Raw genomic sequence first — 20,944 nt, 5'->3', positions numbered from 1 at the left:
CTGCAAATTAGGTATAAATCTAATATCCATGATTCTGTAATAACTAATAAACCAGTACCATGGTTCCCAAGCCTTTGAGACAGACCCTTACTGTGTGATGGGGGAAATTCATCATTGCTGAGAACACTCCCTGAAGAAGTAGTAATGTAATGTTTATTATCCTTAGGTATCATGAACAAATTATAGGAGATACTACCGTATTTCCAACAAGAGCATTTTTAGAAAATTGCCCATAAATGTATGGTTTATGAATTAAATTTATAAATCAATGGCATAGTAGGAAAAAGGGAACACTGGTTTGAAAGAGGGCACGGATACCTAGTTCTTCATCTTCTCTTTCTCATTCATCTGTTCATCTATTTCCCTCTTTGTAGATATTTACTATGTGTTGGTAAAATATTCCATGCCTTCTATGTGCCAGGGACTGAGGATCTGAAGATGAATCTGGTATCTGCCTTGTGTCAGAGAATAGCCAGCTTATCATGAAACCTTTCTTCTTTTTCCTGGGCATGAATTTAAACCATTTTTCCAGCCTCCCTGCAGTCAGCAGTGGCCCACCATGACTGAATTTACAGCCGATGTAACAAAAGGTCTGGTTTGTGAAAGCCTCCCATGAAAGATCCCTTCCATGCTCCTTCTCTACAACCCAATGGATTGACTGAGGTGAACAAGGTGACCTTGAAAACCAACTATTGAGGATGGTGGAGTCGTAAGATGAAAGGTATCCGAAACATTATTTGCCGGGGCAGGGGGCACTGGATAAATCAGGAAGCTTTTCTGGACTTTATGTGACTGGGAAGAAAACTTAATTCATGTATGAACCATCATACATTTTGGGATTGGTTTATTACAGCAACTGTCATTAACTAACACTGTGAACCTAAGGGGTTTATTACCGTTTAAGGAAATACCTACTCACACACACAAAAATTACAATACAACTCAATAATTACTATAATAAAATACAAGTTATATGAAAGTTAGAGGAAGGAGCAGTTAATTCTGCCTGGGTAAGTAACATGTGAACTGAAGTTGGAATATTTGGATACGGTTAATTGTGTTTACAAGGAAGTGGTAGAATTCAGGCCAGGAAAGTGGTTTGGGGCCAGACAGTGACATGGTAAGGAGAATAAACATGATCTTGTATGCAGTTGAGAGTTATTCAAGGTTTCAAGTGACATGGGGTGTGAAGGGTAGATTGAAAAGGGGAGCCTGGAGACAGAAATATTAAGCAAGAAGCAGTGGTGGTGGACACGAAGAAAAGGGGACAGAATAGACAAATATTTTTAAGGTAAAAACTAACCTCATTAGATGTGGTGGGTGGGGAAAGGGGGAGCGATAAAGGTGAAGTAGAGCCAGCTTTCATCTTAGAAGAAAAATTAAAATCTTATGTGCTGAGAGCAATAGGTGTTCTGAAGTCGGAAAGCAAGTCGATCATGGGGGACAGAGGAGAACCATCAGTAGTTCGGTTTTTAAACTACTGAGTTTGAAACAACTCTTCAATCTCACTTAGGTTATGGGAGATTATGGGTCTGGCCTAAAATGTATTTACTTTAGGTACGGATCATCTTTTGGAACTGACAGCATGAGAAGGTCCTTAATTTGACTGAGAGCTCTAAACCACCCTGGCAGGAAATGCTGATCTATTTTTTTAATTTAAATTTTATTTAAAAATGGTAATCCTAGAATTCAAACAAATTAATTTTAAAAGGGTAGATAGAGTGAAAAGTCTCTTCCCCTATTTCTCAAGCAACTGGTTTTTCTTCCCAGAGTAACCAATGTTATCAGATCTTTTATATCCTTCTTGAGATACTCTTCACTCTTATAAGCAAATATGCAGAAATCTTCCCCTATTTACTTTTTATAAGACATACATAACCTCCTCCCCCCTTCCCTGGCTAAAGGATGTTTACTGACCTGAGAGTGGCACCCTCAGTTTTAATCATATCTCCATCTTGCAGATAAACATATTGTTGCTTTCCATCTCCTATAATTTCTTCTCTTGGAGGGTTCCGTGGGAGTTTTTTAATGCAATAGGCAGTGTCTAGTAACAAAACATGTAAAATAGATTAAGTCATACTTTCAATGACAATTCAGCCTTTTAAGAGATCAGCTTTCATAGAACTAACACTGTGCATGACGGCAAAAAATACTAACATTAAGAGAGAGACAAGAGGAAATGATGGGTTATAGCAGCGTTACCTCTGGAATAGTATTTTTTCTATCCCAACAAAAGAGCTTTTTATTCTTTCATGTGCTTCTAGGTCTACATAAACGCCCTTGAGATTTTCTAATCACCCTTATTTTATACAAAAGTTTGAAAGTAGTTCTTCATAATCTCAGCTAGTTTTGCTATCAAGATGGGTGTTGAAGAGGCAGTAATACAGTACCTGAGAATTTTCTTTCTATCTAGGTCTTAACATAGAGTAGAAGTAGTCATGGCATCATGGCAGTACTTAATAATAAAAGGATGAGAGCACAGTGTTCTTTCTGTGAATGTTGAACGGAAGCCTCAAACCCGGGGCTAAGATATTAAATTGTTAAAATAAATTTAACCCATACTGGACCTCTCACTGACATTAAGAAAATCAATTAACCAATCAATAGCTGAGTGTGAATTATCTAACTGGTATACTATACATAGTGAATAGAAGCACCATGACATCCAGATGCTTAAAAACTGTCACAGTTGGGGACATAAAATTTACAAACCAGAAATAATTAAAGAACTATCCTTGGTCTCATTTAATGAATACTACGTGGACAATTCAGCTCATAAATGCAATGCTAGTTAAGAGAAAGAAGAAACAATTAGGAAAAAAATTCATAGACTTGATATAACTTGAAGTGTGGTATAAAGGATGAGTAATTTGGGAAAAGGTACTGAGAAGGACTTATAGATAAGGGGACCAGCATCTGGAAAAGCACAGAGATGACCACGTGCGTCTACCAACCTGTCTAATGCAAAACACTGGCTGAGAAGTGGAGATAAAGTGGGATTAGATGCGCTCAGACCATGGAGGGCCTTATATTGCCTTTCACAGAATAGAGGAAAATTAAACTTTACCGTATGTGGCCACTGTACACTCTTTGGAAAGAAAATGAAATAATGTTAACCCGTTGATCAATATGGCAGCTCTAGGTGGGGCAATGGAGGGGAAGAGATCAGAAAGACCAGGAGGGGATGACTAGGTGTCAGAACTAAGGTGACAGCAGTGGACAACATGGAGAAGAAGACATTCAGGGAAACACTGACAAGGCACAGAAATCAGGCTAGAATGGAAGAGAAAAGAGATAGAAATACTGCAAATGTAATAAAAATAAAACAACTGGGACCAGACCTTCCCTCTCCAGCCCCAAACTCCACTATTTTGTATCTTGGAGGCTGAAGCAAAAAATAATATGCTATTCTGGGAACTGGCATTACATAATAAGGCTGTCTTCATTCTGGAGTGAGATGGGGAGGTTTTTTGGTATGTGTTTATTTTTAATCTGTATAATTTTGTCTTTCAGTAGAGAAGTAGAGGTATTACATTTCTTCTGGTTATGAGACCTTTGGTACACAATCCTTCCAAAAAACTCACCGTTATCTCAAAATTATAAAACAAATGTCGTACAATAACTTTGTGTTAGTTTTTAAAGTTACGTGCAAATATGAAAACACATGTCCTCCTCAAATTAACAACCTATATAGGCAGGATGGAGAAGGGCATGCTGAAAGCAATCATATAATAATAATTGTATTTAATAAAAGCTTATTGAGAGATAATTCAATAGTATAAAATTCATCCTTTTAAAGTGTACAGTTCAGTGTCCTTAAAGTATATCCAGGGGTGCCTGGGTGGCTAAGTTGGTTAAGCATCTGACTCTTGGTTTCAATTCAGGTCATGATCTCACACAGTTGGTGGCTTTGAGCCCCGCATCTGGTTCTGCACTGATAGTGCGGAGCTTGCTTAGAATTCTTTCTCTCTCCCTCTCGCTCAAGATAAATAAACAAAACAAACAAACAAACAAAAAAAAAAAAAACAAGAAAGTATATCCAAAGAGCTGTACAGGTCACGATCTCGCGGTCCGCGAGTTCGAGCCCCGCGTCGGGCTCTGGGCTGATGGCTCGGAGCCTGGAGCCTGTTTCCGATTCTGTGTCTCCCTCTCTCTCTGCCCCTCCCCCGTTCATGCTCTGTCTCTCTCTGTCCCAAAAATAAATAAACGTTGAAAAAAAAATTTTTAAAAAAACAAAGAGCTGTATAACTATCTCCGCTATCTAATTTTATAACGTTTTCAAAATCCCTCAAAGAAACCCTTTACCCAACTGTAGTCACTCCCTATTCTCTCCTTCTTCCAGCCCCTGACAACCACTTACCTACTTTCTGTCTCAATCATATAATTATTTTAACAGGGGGAAACCCTCAGTCATTTGTTAAGGTTCGAATAATGGTTTATAACATCATTGTTAATGCTAATTACTGAAGCTGATACAAGTGATATTGTTTATAATACCTTCTAATGAGAATACATTCTAATTGAATGGCATAGAAGCAAACATTTGACTCGTAAGACTGGGATGGGAAATAAACGGCAAAGACCCAGCTTTAGCTGCAAAATAACAGCTATCAGATTACAAAATATATTTTGTAAGATTTACTTAAAAATAAACCAAAATATTGGGGAAGGCTGGGGCTATATAGTTCTCATGTCTAGTAAAATTCTGGTTTCCTGCCACCTACTGGGAGTTCCTAAATTATACACTGATTTATATTAAACGTTTGAAAAAGCAGGATGCTTCGAAATTACTGTATCTTCTCACAGAAGTCTTTTTTTTTTCTTAAAATTTTTAAATGTTTATTTTTGAGAGAGAGAGAGCAAGCAGGGGAGGGGCAGAGAGAAAGAGAGACACAGAATCCAAAGCAGGCTCCAGGCTCCAAACTGTCAGCCCAGAGCCTGATGTGGGGCTCAAACCCACAAACCCACATGAGATCATGACCTAAGCCGAAGTAAGACATTTAACCAACTGAGCCACCCAGGCACCTGGTCACAGAAGTCTTATAAATGGCATTCATAATTTAGGTGTGGCCTATAAAACCACAGGTTGTTAGCATCATAAAGCAGTTGAAAAATTTCTGCCATCTGATAGTTAACAAAAATAGTAAAATGATATGGAGCAAAGAAAGTAATAAAATAAAATGGAACAAGAATGCCAGTAATTAAGGATTTAGAGAATGAAGAAATACATGGGACTCTTGCGGGGAGATTCTGAAAGGTACCTTTGTATGATTTCAGTGCTAAGCAACTCAAGGTCTGTATACAGTTGGTCTAGCTTCAATAAATTCAGAATGAAAGTCAACAAGTTACTTCTCAAAATATTAAAATTTTAGTGGCTATAGAGCAGTGTCAAATTTTTTTCTTTATTTCGGGGCTTGAACTCACGACCCTGACATCATGACCTGAGCCACCCAGGTGCCCCTTCTCAATTTTCTTTAAATCAACCTAATAGGTAATCTATTATACAAATATTCATTATTTTATATGGAACCCAAAACTTTTAATTGTTAATTTAAAGAAATAGGTCAAATGTCCATTGGCAGGTGAATGGATAAACAAATCATGGTATAGTCCCACCATGGATTGCCACTAAGCAATAAGGAACAAACTACTGATATATGAAACCTAGGTGAATCTCAAAAACAAGACGCTGTGTGAAAGAAGCCAGAGAGTGATTCTGTATGCTTCTATTATGTGACATTTTATTTATTAAAAACATTTTTTTAATGCTTATTTATTTTTGAGAGAGAGAGAGAGAGCGAGAGAGCAAAAGCAGGGGAGGGGCAGAGAGAGGAGGACAGAGGATCCAAAGCGGGTCTACGCTGACAGTAGCAAGCCCGATGTGGGTCTTGAACTTGCGAACTACGAGATCATGACCTGAGCCAAAGTCAGACACTCAACAGACTGAGCCACTCAGGTGCCCCCCATTATGTGACATTTTAAACAGGCAAAACTAATCTATAGTGAAATAAAGCAGATTAATGGCTGCTGGAGGGAGACTCACTGCAGAGAGGCACCAGGGGACCTCTTTTTAGGGGCATGAGAGTGTTCTTTATCTTGACTGGATTGGTCACAAATGTGTTTATCAAACTATACTTTTAAAATGGGCACACTTTATGTATATAAATTCAAGTTCAATGAAGTTGATTTATGAAACAGTAGGCCATAAACATTAAAAAATTTCAAACTGACCCTCATGCTAAAAGAGTTGGCCAAAGCTAGTCAAGAACCTTCAGCATTGATTTTTAATTCACAAAATTTAATGGGTAGACAGATAAGAGAAGGGTGAGGAAAAGTGACACTGAGAGATAATGATTTCCTATGGCATACGGTCCCCTAGGATTGTAAGAAAGGAGGTAAGAGGGGGAGACTGGGTGGCTCAGTCAGTTAAGTGTCCGACTTTGGCTCAGGTCATGATCTCACTGTAAGTTCGAGCCCCTCATGGGGCTCTGTGCTGACAGCTCAGAGCCTGGAACCTGCTTTGGATTCTGTGTCTCCTTCTCTCTCTGCTCCTCCCCCACTCACACTCTGTCTCTCTCTCTCAAAAATAAATAATAAAACATCAGAAAAAAAAAAAAGGAGCTAAGAAGGTAACAAATGTTGGAGCGTTTTTAAATAATGGGCCTGGTGATATTGGGTGCCCTGGCTGAAAATATCTTGGTGTCCCAAATGTAATCTCAAGCCCAAAAAAGACGACACTTAAAAATATTTAAAACATGAGTTGAATGCAGATGTGCATTCCTTTTGTGAATGAATGCTCCTGACCTTCTGTCCTTCATGTGTCTTGAACTTGCCAAGCACACCCCAATTCCAGTATCTCTGCTCTTGCAATGCCTTCTGTCTGTTCAGACACGCCAGCCAGCCAGCCATACTGTATGGCTTACTCCCCCTCCCCGTCCACTCTTGATACAAACCACTGCCCTTCCGCCACTTTGGCTTCTCTCCCCTTTTACTTTACTTAGCTTTATTTTTTTCTTCATGGCACCTATCGCCATCTGACCTATTATGTATTTACCATTTACCTTCCCTACTAGAATGCAGGCTTCAGGACAGCAGAGCCTTTGTGGTGTTCGCTGCTATATCCCTTGTGCCAAGAACAGTGTCTGGATATAGTGGTCACTTGGGTATTTGTTAAAGGAAGGAATGAATGAATCTGTGTGTGATGGCGAGATGGGGGAATAAAGAGAGAAACAGTAAAGTGTCAGTTCTGAATGGGTTTCAGGTACAGAGAATTATCAGTGCAATTTACCAGCATTTCAGTGTATTGCAGTAAGTGCCTTAAAGTTACAGAGGACCTGAGACCAGGTTTAGAACGTGGACAAAAACAGCTGCTCCCTGTAACGCGTTTAGCACAGTGCCTGGCACACAGTAAATGCTCAATACTGGTTAGTTATTGGATCTGAAGTAGTAACTGTCACACAGACAAAATTAAAACCGACCTTCATCACTGGGCAAAGGGGAAAAATAAGTAGGATAAGAGATCTGAAGTAGAAAACAGGACTTTCCCTCTCCTCTTTTGTTAACATTGGGGCAGTATTAAAGTATATTAACTTCTAAAAGTAGGACATAAATATATAAGGTACTCAGTAAATGACCAACTAGCTTACATAGTTATGTAACTGAAATAAATTATTCTGAAAACGTACTTTTCCTCAATGAGCTCAATTAATGCTTTCTGTTTACCATTACTGATGCTTTTACAAATATCTCCTATGCCCCCAGTATGATCACGGTGCCAGTGAGTCACTACGATTTCCTGGATTGTTGTATTAAATTCAGTCAGAGCCTGCTTTAAACAGTTGATATAGTCTGGAATTGCTGGTTCTCCAGTGTCAATGAGGATTCTCCTGAAAATTAAATGGAAGATAATCACACAATTGGAACAGAGAGTATCAGCATATGTCTCACATAGATAATTCATATTACATTTAAGAAACTACATAAATTGCTTGGCTTTCAACCTCCTCAAAAACCAACTAAAGGATACTTTGCCTTAACCACAGTAATCTCACTGTAAGAAAAGTTCTTTGAAAAAAACTTATAGGGGCGCCTGGGTGGCTCAGTCGGTTGAGCGTCTGACTCTTGATTCCCCCTCAGGTCATGATCTCAGGGTTGTGGGATCAAGCCCTATGTCGGGCTCTGTGCTGCCTGTGGAGCCTGCTTGGGATTCTCTCTCTCCCTCTGCCTCTCTCCAGAGCCTGTGTGTGCATGCTCTCTCTTTCAAGAAGAAACAAAAAACAAAACAAAACCTATAGTTAAATGTGAGTCTGAACTTGGCAAGTTCAAGGCACAATAATATTGAATACTTACATAGCACTTAAATATGGCATTGTTCTAAGGACTTTACATATTTTAACAATTATGTTCCTTATGAAACTATTTTTTTTAATGTTTATTTTTGAGAGAGACAGAGAGAGAGAGAGAGAGAGAGAGAGCGCATGAACAAGCGGGGGGAAAGGCAAAGGGAAAAGGGAGACACAGTATCTGAAGAAGGCTCCAGGCTTTGAGCTGTCGGCACAGGGCCCAATGTGGGGCTTGAACCCACAAACCACGAGATCATGACCTGAGGCGAAACGGGATGCTTACCCGACTAAGCCACCCAGGCCGCCTCAGTCCCATAAAACTATTTAAAATAGGTATTTCATGGGGTGCCTGGGTGGCTCAGTAAGTTAAGCCTCTGACTTCAGCAGCTGATGATCTCACAGTTTGTGAGTTTCAGCCTTGCATGGGGCTCTGTGCTGACAGCATGGAGCCTGGAGCCCACTTCCATTTCTACGTCTCTCCCTCTCTCTGCCCCTCTCCTGTTCACACTGTCTGTCTGTCTCTCTCTCAAAAATAAACATTAAGAAAATGTTTTAAAAATAGGTATTTCATTATTATATCCAGAAATTAAGTAACTTGCCCAAGGTTACTCTGCAAATAAATGGCCAAACCAGCATTCAAACCCAGATATTCTGGCTCCAGGATGTGCTTTTATGCACTCTCTCTTTAATGTTTATTTTTGAGAGAGGGAGACAGCATGAGCAGGGGAGGGGCAGAGAGAGGGGGACAGAGGATCCAAAACAGCTTCGCGCTGACAGCAGAGAGCCCGATGGGGGGCTGGAACTCATGAACTATGAGATCATGACCTGAGCCGAAGTTGGAGGCTTAACTGACTGATCCATCCAGGTGCTCCTATCCACCCTTTGAGATCTTTTATGACATCCTCAAATGTCTCATAGATATGGAAGTATTAGATTCCATGGTATTCCTAAAGCAACCTCGTCTTCTGCACTACATAAAAACTTACACTCAAGTTTTACATTGGTTCCCTTCCACATAAAAATGAAGGTAGGAGGGAAGCATGGGGAAATGCCTGAGTTGCTTTATTTCTTGACTTAGACAACCCTGTTATATTTTTCAGCTTTGTGGTTCTGAACCTTCCTTATACTTTGTTTGTCCTTCCTCACTATTTTACGGGATGATGTTCTTTCTCTGTGAGGTTTTCGTGAACTAAAGAACCAGCTCACAAACTTCTTAATTCATGCTGCTTCACAGTAACCCCTCCCTAATTTATATTGGGGGAGAGAAGATTAGTCTTAATGAAAAGTCTGAGTCATTCATTAATATAATAACTGTATGAATTATCTACTATATGCCATGCCTTTCTTACAAGACAAAAAAATCCTGTTTATACTAGTGGAGGGTGGGAAGAGCTATGAAAACAAACAGTAACAGTTGACAGATAAACAGTTCAGCATTCTGCAGAACATTAATATGGGGTAAATGACAGGAAGAAACCGTATGGCTCTTTTATATTGGATGGCTTGTTTCCCTAACCCTATTCCCAGAGACCCAATAAAAACAAACTGTCTGCTTGCAGGATTGGGGTGTTTCTGTGTGTGTGTGTGGGGGGGCATGAATGGCCTTGTGGTCCACAGCCTTTTATCTACACCTTCAGTTCCATGGAGCAGTGGCCATACTTCACAAGTACATAGTATTCTAACTGTCCCTTCTGGAGACAGGGAAACTAGATGGTTATATTGGCCCAAGAATGCATTACGAGGTCCTGTAGGCAGTGGAAATGTAAGGAGGAGATGGTTAAAAAACATTGACACAATCAGCAGGATTTTTTTTTTTTTTTTGAGGGAGACAGATGTGCATGCATGTGGTGGGGAGGGGCAAAGAGAGAGGCAGAGAATCTTAAGCAGGCTTCATGTTCAGTGCAGAGCCCAACTTGTGCTTGCTCTTACGACAATGAGATTGTGGCCTGAGCTGAAATCCACAGTTGGACACTTAACCAGCTGAGCCACCTGGGCACCTCAACAGGATTTGTTTTTTAAACAACTGGAGTTGGAAGGGAAAGGAAAGAGTTGACGATTCTGTGGTTTCTAGGTGAGATGACTGGTATGTCATTAACCAGGACTGTAAACACTGGAGGGAACAAATGTGAGATACATCTGGTTTGGGCCAGGGTGAATTTTGATGACATTCCAGCCATCTTCCCTTGCTGTTTCTCCGTAGCACCTATTACCATGTGACACATTATATACTTACATGTTTATTTATTTATTGCCTATCTCCATACCCTCCCACAACCTACAAATTTAAGCTCTCTGAGGACAGAAACCTTGTCTGGCTTTGCTGGAACCTAGATAGTGGCATGTACTAGGGAATAAATGTTTGTTGGAGGCAGTGGCTTTATTTTTATTTTTTTTTTTTAATTTTTTTTTTCAACGTTTATTTATTTTTGGGACAGAGAGAGACAGAGCATGAACGGGGGAGGGTCAGAGAGAGAGGGAGACACAGAATCGGAAACAGGCTCCAGGCTCCGAGCCATCAGCCCAGAGCCCGACGCGGGGCTCGAACTCACGGAGCGCGAGATCGTGACCTGGCTGAAGTCGGACACTTAACCGACTGCGCCACCCAGGCGCCCCTATTTTTATCTTATTTAATTATCAAAACAATCCTGAGATTCTTCTCTCATTATATAGATGAAGAAACTGAGGCCTTGACAAGTTAGACATATAAGTAATATAGTAATTTGCTCAGAGTCACAAACTCTAGCAGAGAATACAATTGCATCCATACCTTTCTAACTGCAATGCACATTTTCTTTGGATATGAGGAATACCCTGTGAGGTGGATACTATTCAACTCTCATTGCACAAATAAGAAATCTGAAGCTTAAGCGAGTCAACTGTCTTGTCCGAAGTCATAAGCTAGGATCCAGATTTAGGTACAGAGTCTTAACTCTAGTTGCTACATTAGACTGCCTTTTCCTATTAAAAGATATACTATTTGCCATCAAGGGAGTTACAATTTTGATAGTAAAGGTTAAACTTGCAGCTTTTGGAGTTTTTTTTTTTTATGTTTTTTTTATTTTTGAGAGAGAGAGAAAGGCAGAGCATGAGTGGGAGAGGGGCAGGGAGAGAGAGGGAGACACAGAATCCAAAGTAGGCTCCAGGACCCGAGCTGTCAGCATAGAGCCTGACGCGGGGCTCGAACCCCATGAACTGTGAGATCATGACCTGAGCCGAAGTCGGACGCTCAACTGACTGAGCCACCCAGGTGCCCCAGCTTTTGGAGATTCTTGAGCAGAGGAGGAACATGGAAACACTTGTCAGAAGATCTGGCTATTATTTGTCCACTCAAATGTTTACCGAATACCTGTGTACTGGGCATCACAGGATGGTTAGTAATGCTTTAGGGAAATTTATTTGGCATACACAGGCTAATGAGAATGAAGAATACCAGCTACAACTGCAGTTATTCAGAAATCTTTGAATCATAGTACTGAAAATGAAAAGAAAACCTAGAGAACCCTCATTCATTCATTCAGCAAATATTTACTGTACTACTGCACCATGTACAAAGCTCTGTGTGAGGTGCTGGGGATACAGTGATGAGTAAGCCTTCATTGCACTTAGTTTGGTGGGGAGTGGAAGTGAGGAAAGACATGAAGTTTCTTCTTACACAAAAATTCATTTTTTGGAGGAAAGATGGCGGCGTAGGAGGACGCTGGGCTCATGGCGTCCTGCTGATCACTTAGATTCCACCTACACCTGCCTAAATAACCCAGAAAACCACCAGAAGACTAGCAGAACGGATTCTCCAGAGCCAAGCGTAGATGAGAGGTCCATGGACGAGGGTAGGAAGGGTGGTGAGGCGGTGCGTGCTACACGGACTGGCGGGAGGGAGCCAGGACGGAGGGGCGGCCCGCCGGCAAAGCAGAGCCCCCGAGTCTGGCTGGCAAAAGCGGAGGGGCCAGACGGAGTGTGTTCGGACAGCAAGTGGGACTTAACACCTGGAAGGTTATAAGTTAACAGCTCTGCTCAGAGAATGGGAGGGCTGGAGGACAACGGGAGGGAGAGTTGTTGAGCCCCGGACGACAGACAGAGCGCAGCTTGGTGGGGAACAAAGGCGCTCGCCAGCCCCATCTCCCTCGCCAGCGCCATCTCCCTCGCCCATCCCCCAGCCAAAATCCCAAAGGGAACCGATTCCTGCCAGGGAACTTGCCTGCACTGCAAACACCCAACGCTGTGCTTCTGCGGATCCATCCCTCCGGCGGGTCTGACTCCCTCCCGGTGCTGCAGGGCCCCTCCCGAAGCAGATCTCCGAAGGAAAAGCGAGCTGAGCCTGTCCCTCCTGCCCCCCGTGCACCTTGCCTACCCACCCCAGTTAATATGCCAGATCCCCAGCACCACAAGCCTGGCAGTGTGCAAGTAGCCCAGACAGGCCACACCACCCCACAGTGAATCCCGCCCCTAGGAGAGGGGAAGAGAAGGCACACACCAGTCTGACTGCAGCCCCAGTGGTGGGCCAGGGGCAGACATCAGGTCGGACTGCGGCCCCGCCCACCAACGCAAGTTATTCAAGACAGCACAGGGGAAGTGCCCCGCAGTCCCACACCACTCCAGGGACTATCCAAATGACAAAACAGAAGAATTCCCCTCAAAAAAAAACCTCCAGGAAAGAACGACAGCTAACAAACTGATCAAAAACGATTTAAACAATATAACAGAAAGTGAATTTAGAATAATAGTCACAAAATTAATCACTGGGCTTGAAAACAGTATAAAGGACAGCAGAGAATCTATTGCTACAGAGATCAGGGGACTAAGGAACAGTCAGGAGGAGCTAAAAAATGCTATAAATGAACTGCAGAATAAAATGCGGATGACCATGGCTCAGATTGAAGAGGCAGAGGAGAGAATAGGTGAACTAGAAGATAAAATTATGGAAAAACAGGAAGCTGAGAAAAAGAGAGATAAGAAAATCCAGGAGTATGAGGGGAAAATTAGAGAACAAAGTGATGCACTAAAGAGAAATAATCTACGTATAATTGGTATTCCAGAGGAGGAAGAGAGAGGGAAAGGTGCTGAAGGTGTACTTGAAGAAATAATAGCTGAGAACTTCCCTGAACTGGGGAAGGAAAAAGACACTGAAATCCAAGAGGCACAGAGAACTCCCTTCAGACATAACTTGAATTGATCTTCTGCACGACATATCATAGTGAAACTGGCAAAATACAAGGATAAAGAGAAAATTCTGAAAGCAGCTAGGGATAAACATGCTCTAACATATAAAGGGAGACCTGTAAGACTCGTGACCGATCTCTCTACTGAAACTTGGCAGGCCAGAAAGGCATGGCAGAAAATCTTCAATGTGATGAACAGAAAAAAATATGCAGCCGAGAATCTGTTATCCAGCAAGTCTGTCATTTAGAATAGAAGGAGAGATAAAGGTCTTCCCAAACAAACAAAAACTGAAGGAATTCGTCACCACTAAACCAGCCCTACAAGAGATCCTAAGGGGGATCCTGTGAGACAAAGTACCAGAGACATCGCTACAAGCATCAAACCTACAGACATCACAATGACTCTAAACCTGTATCTTTCTATAATAACACTGAACGTAAATGGACTAAATGCGCCCACCAAAAGACATAGGGTATCAGAATGGATAAAAAAACAAGACTCATCTATTTGCTGTCTACAAGAGACTCATTGTAGACCTGAGGACACCTTCAGATTGAAAGTGAGGGGATGGAGAACTATTTATCATGCTACTGGAAGTCAAAAGAAAGCTGGAGTAGCCATACTTATATCAGACAAACTAGACTTTAAAGGCTGTAACAAGAGATGAAGAAGGGAATTATATAATAATTACAGGGTCTATCCATCAGGAAGAGCTAACAATTATAAATGTCTATGCCCGAATACGGGAGCCCCCAAATATATAAAACAATTCTCATAAACATAAGCAACCTTATTGATAAGAATGTGGTAATTGCAGGGGACTTTAACACTCCACTTACAGAAATGGACAGATCATCTAGACACACAGTCAATAAAGAAACAAGGGCCCTGCATGATACATTGGATCAGATGGACTTGACATATATTTAGAACTCTGCATCCCAAAGCAACAGAATATACTTTCTTCTCGAGTGCACATGGAACATTCTCCAAGATAGATCACATACTGGGTCACAAAACAGCCCTTCATAAGTATACAAGAATTGAAATCATACCATGCATACTTTCAGACCACAATGCAATGAAGCTTGAAATCAACCACAGGAAAAAGTCTGGAAAACCTCCAAAAGCATGGAGGTTAAAGAACACCCTACTAAAGAATGAATGGGTCAACCAGGCAATTAGAGAAGAAATTAAAAAATATATAGAAACAAACAAAAATGAAAAGACAACAATCCAAACGCTTTGGGATGCAGCGAAGGCAGTCCTGAGAGGAAAATACATTGCAATCCAGGCCTATCTCAAAACAAGAAAAATCCCAAATACAAAATCTAACAGCACACCTAAAGGAACTAGAAGCAGAACAGCAAAGGCAGCCTAAACCCAGCAGAAGAAGAGAAATAATAAAGATCAGAGCAGAAATAAACAATATAGATTCTGAAAAAACTGTAGAGCCGATCAATGAAACCAAGAGTTGGTTTTTTGAAAAAATAAACAAAATTGATAAACCTCTGGCCAGGCTTCTCAAAAAGAAAAGGGAGATGACCCAAATAGATAAAATCATGAATGAAAGTGGAATTATTACAACCAATCCCTCAGAGATACAAGGAATTATCAGGGAATACTATGAAAAATTATATGCCAACAAACTGGACAACCTGGAAGAAATGGACAAATTCCTGAACACCCACACTCTTCCAAAACTCAATCAGGAGGAAATAGAAAGCCTGAACAGACCCATAACCAGCAAGAAATTGAATCGGTTATCAAAAATCTCGCAACAAATAAGAGTCCAGGACCAGATGGCTTCCCAGGGGAGTTCTACCAGACGTTTAAAGCAGAGATAATACCTATCCTTCTCAAGCTATTCCAAGAAATAGAAAGGGAAGGAAAACTTCCAGACTCATTCTATGAAGCCAGTATTACTTTGATTCCTAAACCAGACAGAGACCCAGTACAAAAAGAGAACTACAGGCCAATATCCCTGATAAATATGGATGCAAAAATTCTCAATTAGATACTAGCAAATCAAATTCAACAGCTTATAAAAAGAATTATTCACCATGATCAAGTGGGATTCATTCCTGGGATGCAGGGCTGGTTCAACATCTGCAAATCAATCAACGTGATACATCACATTAATACAAGAAAAGATAAGAACCATATGATCCTGTCTATCGATGCAGAAAAGGCTTTTGACAAAATTCAGCAAACTTTCTTAATAAAAACCCTCGAGAAAGTCGGGATAGAAGGAACATACTTAAACATCATAAAAGCCAATTATGAAAAGCCCACATCTAACATCATCCTCAATGGGGAAAAACTGAGAGCTTTTTCCCTGAGATCAGGAACACGACACTGCTGTTGTTTAACATAGTGTTGGAAGTGCTAGCATCAGCAATCAGACAACAAAAGGAAATCAAAGGCATCAAAATTGGCAAAGATGAAGTCAAGCTTTCACTTTTTGCAGATGACATGATATTATACATGGAAAATCCGATAGACTCCACCAAAAGTCTGCTAGAACTGATACATGAATTCAGCAAAGTCGCAGGATACAGAATCAATGTACAGAAGTCAGTTGCATTCTTATACACTAATAATGAAGCAACGGAAAGACAAAGAAAGAAACTGATCCCATTCACAATTGCACCAAGAAGCATAAAATACCTAGGAATAAATCTAACCAAAGATGTAAAGGATCTGTATGCTGAAAACTATAGAAAGCTTATGAAGGAAATTGAAGAAGATATAAAGAAATGGAAAAACATTCCGTGCTCATGGATTGGAAGAATAAATATTGTCAAAATGTCAATTCTACCCAAAGCTATCTACACATTCAATGCAATCCCAATCCAAATTGCACCAGCATTCTTCTCGAAGCTAGAACAAGCAATCCTAAAATTCATATGGAACCACAAAAGGCCCCGAATAGCCAAAGTAATTTTGAAGAAGACCAAAGCAGGAGGCATCACAATCTCAGACTTCAGCCTCTACTACAAGGCTGTAACCATCAAGACAGCATGGTATTGGCACAAAAAGAGACACCTAGACCAATGGAATAGAATAGAAACCCCAGAACTAGACCCACAAATGTATGGTCAACTAATCTTGACAAAGCAGGAAAGGACATCCAATGGAAAAAAGACAGTCTCTTTAACAAATGGTGCTGGGAGAACTGGACAGCAACATGCAGAAGGTTGAAACTAGACCACTTTCTCACACCATTCACAAAAATAAACTCAAAATGGATAAAGGACCTGAATGTGAGACAGGAAACCATCAAAACCCTAGAGGAGAAAGCAGGAAAAGACCTCTCTGACCTCAGCCACAGCAATTTCTTACTCGACACATCCCCAAAGGCAAGGGAATTAAAAGCAAAAATGAACTACTGGGACCTCATGAAGATAAAAAGCTTCTGCACAGCAAAGGAAACAACCAACAAAACTAAAAGGCAACCAACGGAATGGGAAAAGATATTTGTAAATGACATATCAGACAAAGGGCTAGTATCCAAAATCTATAAAGAGCTCACCAAACTCCACACCCAAAAAACAAATAATCCATGAAGAAATGGGCAGAAAACACGAACAGACACTTCTCTAAAGTCTAAAGAAGACATCCAGATGACCAACAGGCACATGAAAAGATGCTCAACGTCGCTCCTCATCAGGGAAATACAAATCAAAACCACACTCAGATATCACCTCACGCCAGTCAGGGTGGCCAAAATGAACAAATCAGGAGACTATGGATGCTGGCGAGGACGCGGAGAAACGGGAACCCTCTTGCACTGTTGGTGGAAATGCAAATTGGTGCAGCCCCTCTGGAAAACAGTGGGAGGTTCCTCACAAAATTAAAAATAGACCTACCCTATGACCCAGCAGTAGCACTGCTAGGAATTTACCCAAGGGATACAGGAGTGCTGATGCATAGGGGCACTTGTACCCCAATGTTTATAGTAGCACTCTCAACAATAGCCAAATTATGGAAAGAGCCTAAATGTCCATCAACTGATGAATGGATAAAGAAATTGTGGTTTAAATACACAATGGAGTACTACTTGGCAATGAGAAAGAACGAAATATGGCCCTTTGTAGCAACATGGATGGAACTGGAGAGTGTGATGCTAAGTGAAATAAGCCATACAGAGAAAGACAAATACCATGTTTTCACTCTTATGTGGATCCTGAGAAACTTAACAGAAACCCATGGGGGAGGGGAAAAAACAAACAAACAAACAAACAAACAAATAAACATAGGTTAGAGTGGGAGAGAGCCAAAGCATAAGAGACTCTTAAAAACTGAGAACAAACTGAGGGCTGATGGGGGGTGGGAGGGAGAGGAGGGTAGGTGATGGGTATTGAGGAGGGCACCTTTTGGGATGAGCACTGGGTGTTGTATGGAAACTAATTTGACAATCAGTTTCAAAACAAAAAACAAAAAAAAAAAAAAAAAGAAAAAAAATCATTTTTTTCCCCACTAAGACAAGGACCATGAAAAGCATAGAGTGCTAACACAGTGCATTATGTCAACCTAACATAGTCTAAGGGGCCAGGGACAGCTTCCTTGAAGAAACATTTTGGAAGAGTTCATCCTGAACTCTACAGGATGAGTGAAGATAGCCTGGTAAAGAGGAGAGGGATAAGTGGGAGACTTAGGGGAAAACCTGCATGAAAGCCAGGGGGCAGAATGAATACAACCCATCTGGCTGGGATGGAGAAGGGTTGTAGATGAGGTTGATGAGATAAGTGGAAGCCACAAATGCAAGACCTTCTAATTTTAATTTTGAAAATACTATTCCTGCCACATGGGGGAGAATGGATTAAAGAAGGACAAAAACAGTTCCAGAGAAGCCAGTTAGGCTTTCTAGTAGCGTAAGCAACAGTCATACTGGCGCAGTCTGGGTGACAGAAGTGGACATGGAGAGATCCTCCAAATGGCATGGAAGTGTGTGCAGGAAGCTGAGAAGTGGCAGGGAGGGTGCTAAGCATTTGCACCGATCAAATGTGGGGATGGTTCTGTTTACCGAGATATGGATGACTGGAAGAGGACCAGGTTTGGTGGAAAGCACAGGAGTTCAGCTTGTGAAACACTGAGTTTCAAGTGGCTGTGTCATCCAAGTAGAGATTTAAGAAAAGGAGCTGGATATCCTAGTCTGAAGATCAAGTTTGTATTTCACCTAAACTGGAGCTATAACGTTGGGAGCTATTAATGGATAGATAATACGTGAAGCCAAGGAAGTAGACAAGGTCCCCTAGATAGAGAATATAGCATGAGAATAGAAGAGAAACTACGATTATATCCTGAGGAACTCACACACTTAAAGATCTGGTAAAGAGGCTGATTCTATAAAGAAGATTGAGAAATAATAGCTAGAGAGGTAAGAGGAAACCAGGAGACTGTGGTGTTAGTAAATCGAGGGAATGGTCAATAGTGTCAAAAGGTACTGAAGTCCAAGTAAGATACGAATGGAGAAATATCATTAGGTTTGGTGATATAAGCACCACCTGTGATCTTAGAACTGTTTTGTGCAGAACAAGTGGATACCAATATCTGATCTCTTACTTGTACCAAATTAATATTCATCTCTTGCCACCTGACTTCTACTTTATACAGTAGAGTAACATCATCTGCACGTTATTCTAGCTCCACTGTAGGAATTCGTCATATATATGTCATATATGAGCGATTCCACTGGCTATTTCACCCCATGAGTTGACGTGAGTGGTAACATAAGCAGTATAAAGTGGGAGACTATGAAGGTTTCCCTTAGTCACTTCCAGGTTCTCTATGTCCCTTTTACCATAAGCACTCTGCTACAGTGAAAGTGATTCCAGTGTTTAAAGATACAGTATGTATTTTTCATACAACATGGCCCCTAAATGCAAGCCAACTTCGTCATCTGGTTTTCAAACAGAACCAGCCATCTGCTTCATTGCTGGAAGAAAAGCAGGCTGCACTGAACTCATTGTTAGATAGTACACGACCTCCAACTTAGTGCCTCCTAAGAGACTTCTCAGGGTAATTCTGACTATATTCCATTTTATCATGGTACTGACGTGGGAACTAGTTTAAGATGACACGCTGAAGAGAGAAGAAATGCCTAGGGACTTCCTGGGGTGAGGGAGTCCTAGCCAAGACAGAGTCTATCCTAGGTCTGAGGTATGTTTTCTGCTGAATTTTCTATCCTTCTAGTTCTGGAGGCAGCCCAAAGCAAAGCTTTTGTACCTACTTGATCCTACCTTGTTACTCTGAACTTAAGTTTTGTTTTCCTGACTTTAGCATTTCCGATTCCTTAAGTTTTGTTTTCCTGACTTTAATACTTCCACTTCCTTTCATCCTGCTCCATCTAACATTCAGCAAATACAGCAGACACTTCAAATGAAAACTCCAATTATTCTTACTAAACTGTTTTTAGAAATCACATCTTGCAATATACGATTAAATTCTAGGTTCAAGGAAAACTATTATCTTATTTTTATTTTGTATTACATAGGATATATACTAAAGACGAAGCCTACAAAAACTGTTCAATGCACATTTGTGCAGTACAACACCTCCCCACTTCTGCAGAATTACACTAAAACAATGCAGCTGAATAAGAGAAAAATCTTAGAAATACAGATAGGTTATTCCACCAACAAAATAACTTAAATGAGGCCACACAATAGTAACAAAACCCAAAATCTGTTAGTGGGCTCCTCTTTCCCAAGAGCTGGGGGGGGGGGGGGGGGCTCTAGACTTGAGCAATTTGCAAGCAAGAAAATCCTGCCCTCTGCTGCTGAATTAAGAAAAAGGTCTCAGCACAGGAAATCTACTTTCGTGAAGGGCAAGTTATACTCTGAGCAAAACACTAGGTCAAAGGCAGAAGGTGAGCAAAGTAAACGCTTTTCTGGATTACTAACTCTAGGCGATCCTAATTTCTCAATATCTTAAATACACTCACTCTGACATTCAACATCAAGCAAAGTAAGTGGGGTTTCAAAAACAGGAAGGTTCCCCCTCCTCCATTATTTCTCCCCCATCGGCTATTTGTCAGTTAGAGGGGCTATCACCCGGTACTACAGTGATTTAGGGGATGGCTGGAATCGGGGCATCTGACGGTGGTCCTGAGTGGGGCAGCCTGGCCCGGGCAGGTCACCGAGCTCCAGGGTGCCGGCTCACAGCCTCTCCGTCTCCGGCGAGCAGTCGTCGCAACCCCAGTTCCGTGTGTCCCGCAGGCCCGGGTGCTTGTCGGAGAGGAAGAGGGACGTTTACCTGCTGCCGGTCCCTACCAAGTAGGTGTTGGTGCCCTGCAGGGTCATGGGTCCCGGGTTACAGCCCAGAACGCGCACCACCCTGCTGGACAGCCGCTCGATGCGCTGCAGGATAGTCGACATCTCGGTTTCCGCCACCCGCCGACGCGCGGAGACCTGAGCGCGGAACTGGTGACTAGGCTCGGG

General features: G+C 41.4%; 1 protein-coding gene across 1 annotated transcript in view; it reads right to left on the bottom strand.

Moving 5' to 3' along the window:
- LACTB2 (lactamase beta 2) overlaps positions 1-20,944 on the bottom strand; it is a 32,495-nt gene extending 11,551 nt beyond the window's left edge. Inside the window, exons 1-3 of the mRNA XM_040487625.1 lie at positions 20,760-20,944; positions 7,723-7,886; positions 1,918-2,044 (exon numbers count right to left, since the gene is read on the bottom strand). Of these exons, the coding sequence (XP_040343559.1) occupies positions 1,918-2,044; positions 7,723-7,886; positions 20,760-20,881 (413 nt within the window). The 5' untranslated portion in view covers positions 20,882-20,944. The remainder of the gene's footprint in view (positions 1-1,917; positions 2,045-7,722; positions 7,887-20,759) is intronic.

The sequence above is a fragment of the Herpailurus yagouaroundi genome, unplaced genomic scaffold (genome assembly GCF_014898765.1).
Source record: "Herpailurus yagouaroundi ecotype Mexico unplaced genomic scaffold, PumYag 165, whole genome shotgun sequence".
In the NCBI taxonomy this organism is placed as follows: Eukaryota; Metazoa; Chordata; class Mammalia; order Carnivora; family Felidae; genus Herpailurus; species Herpailurus yagouaroundi.
This window is presented reverse-complemented; position numbering and strand designations above follow the sequence as displayed.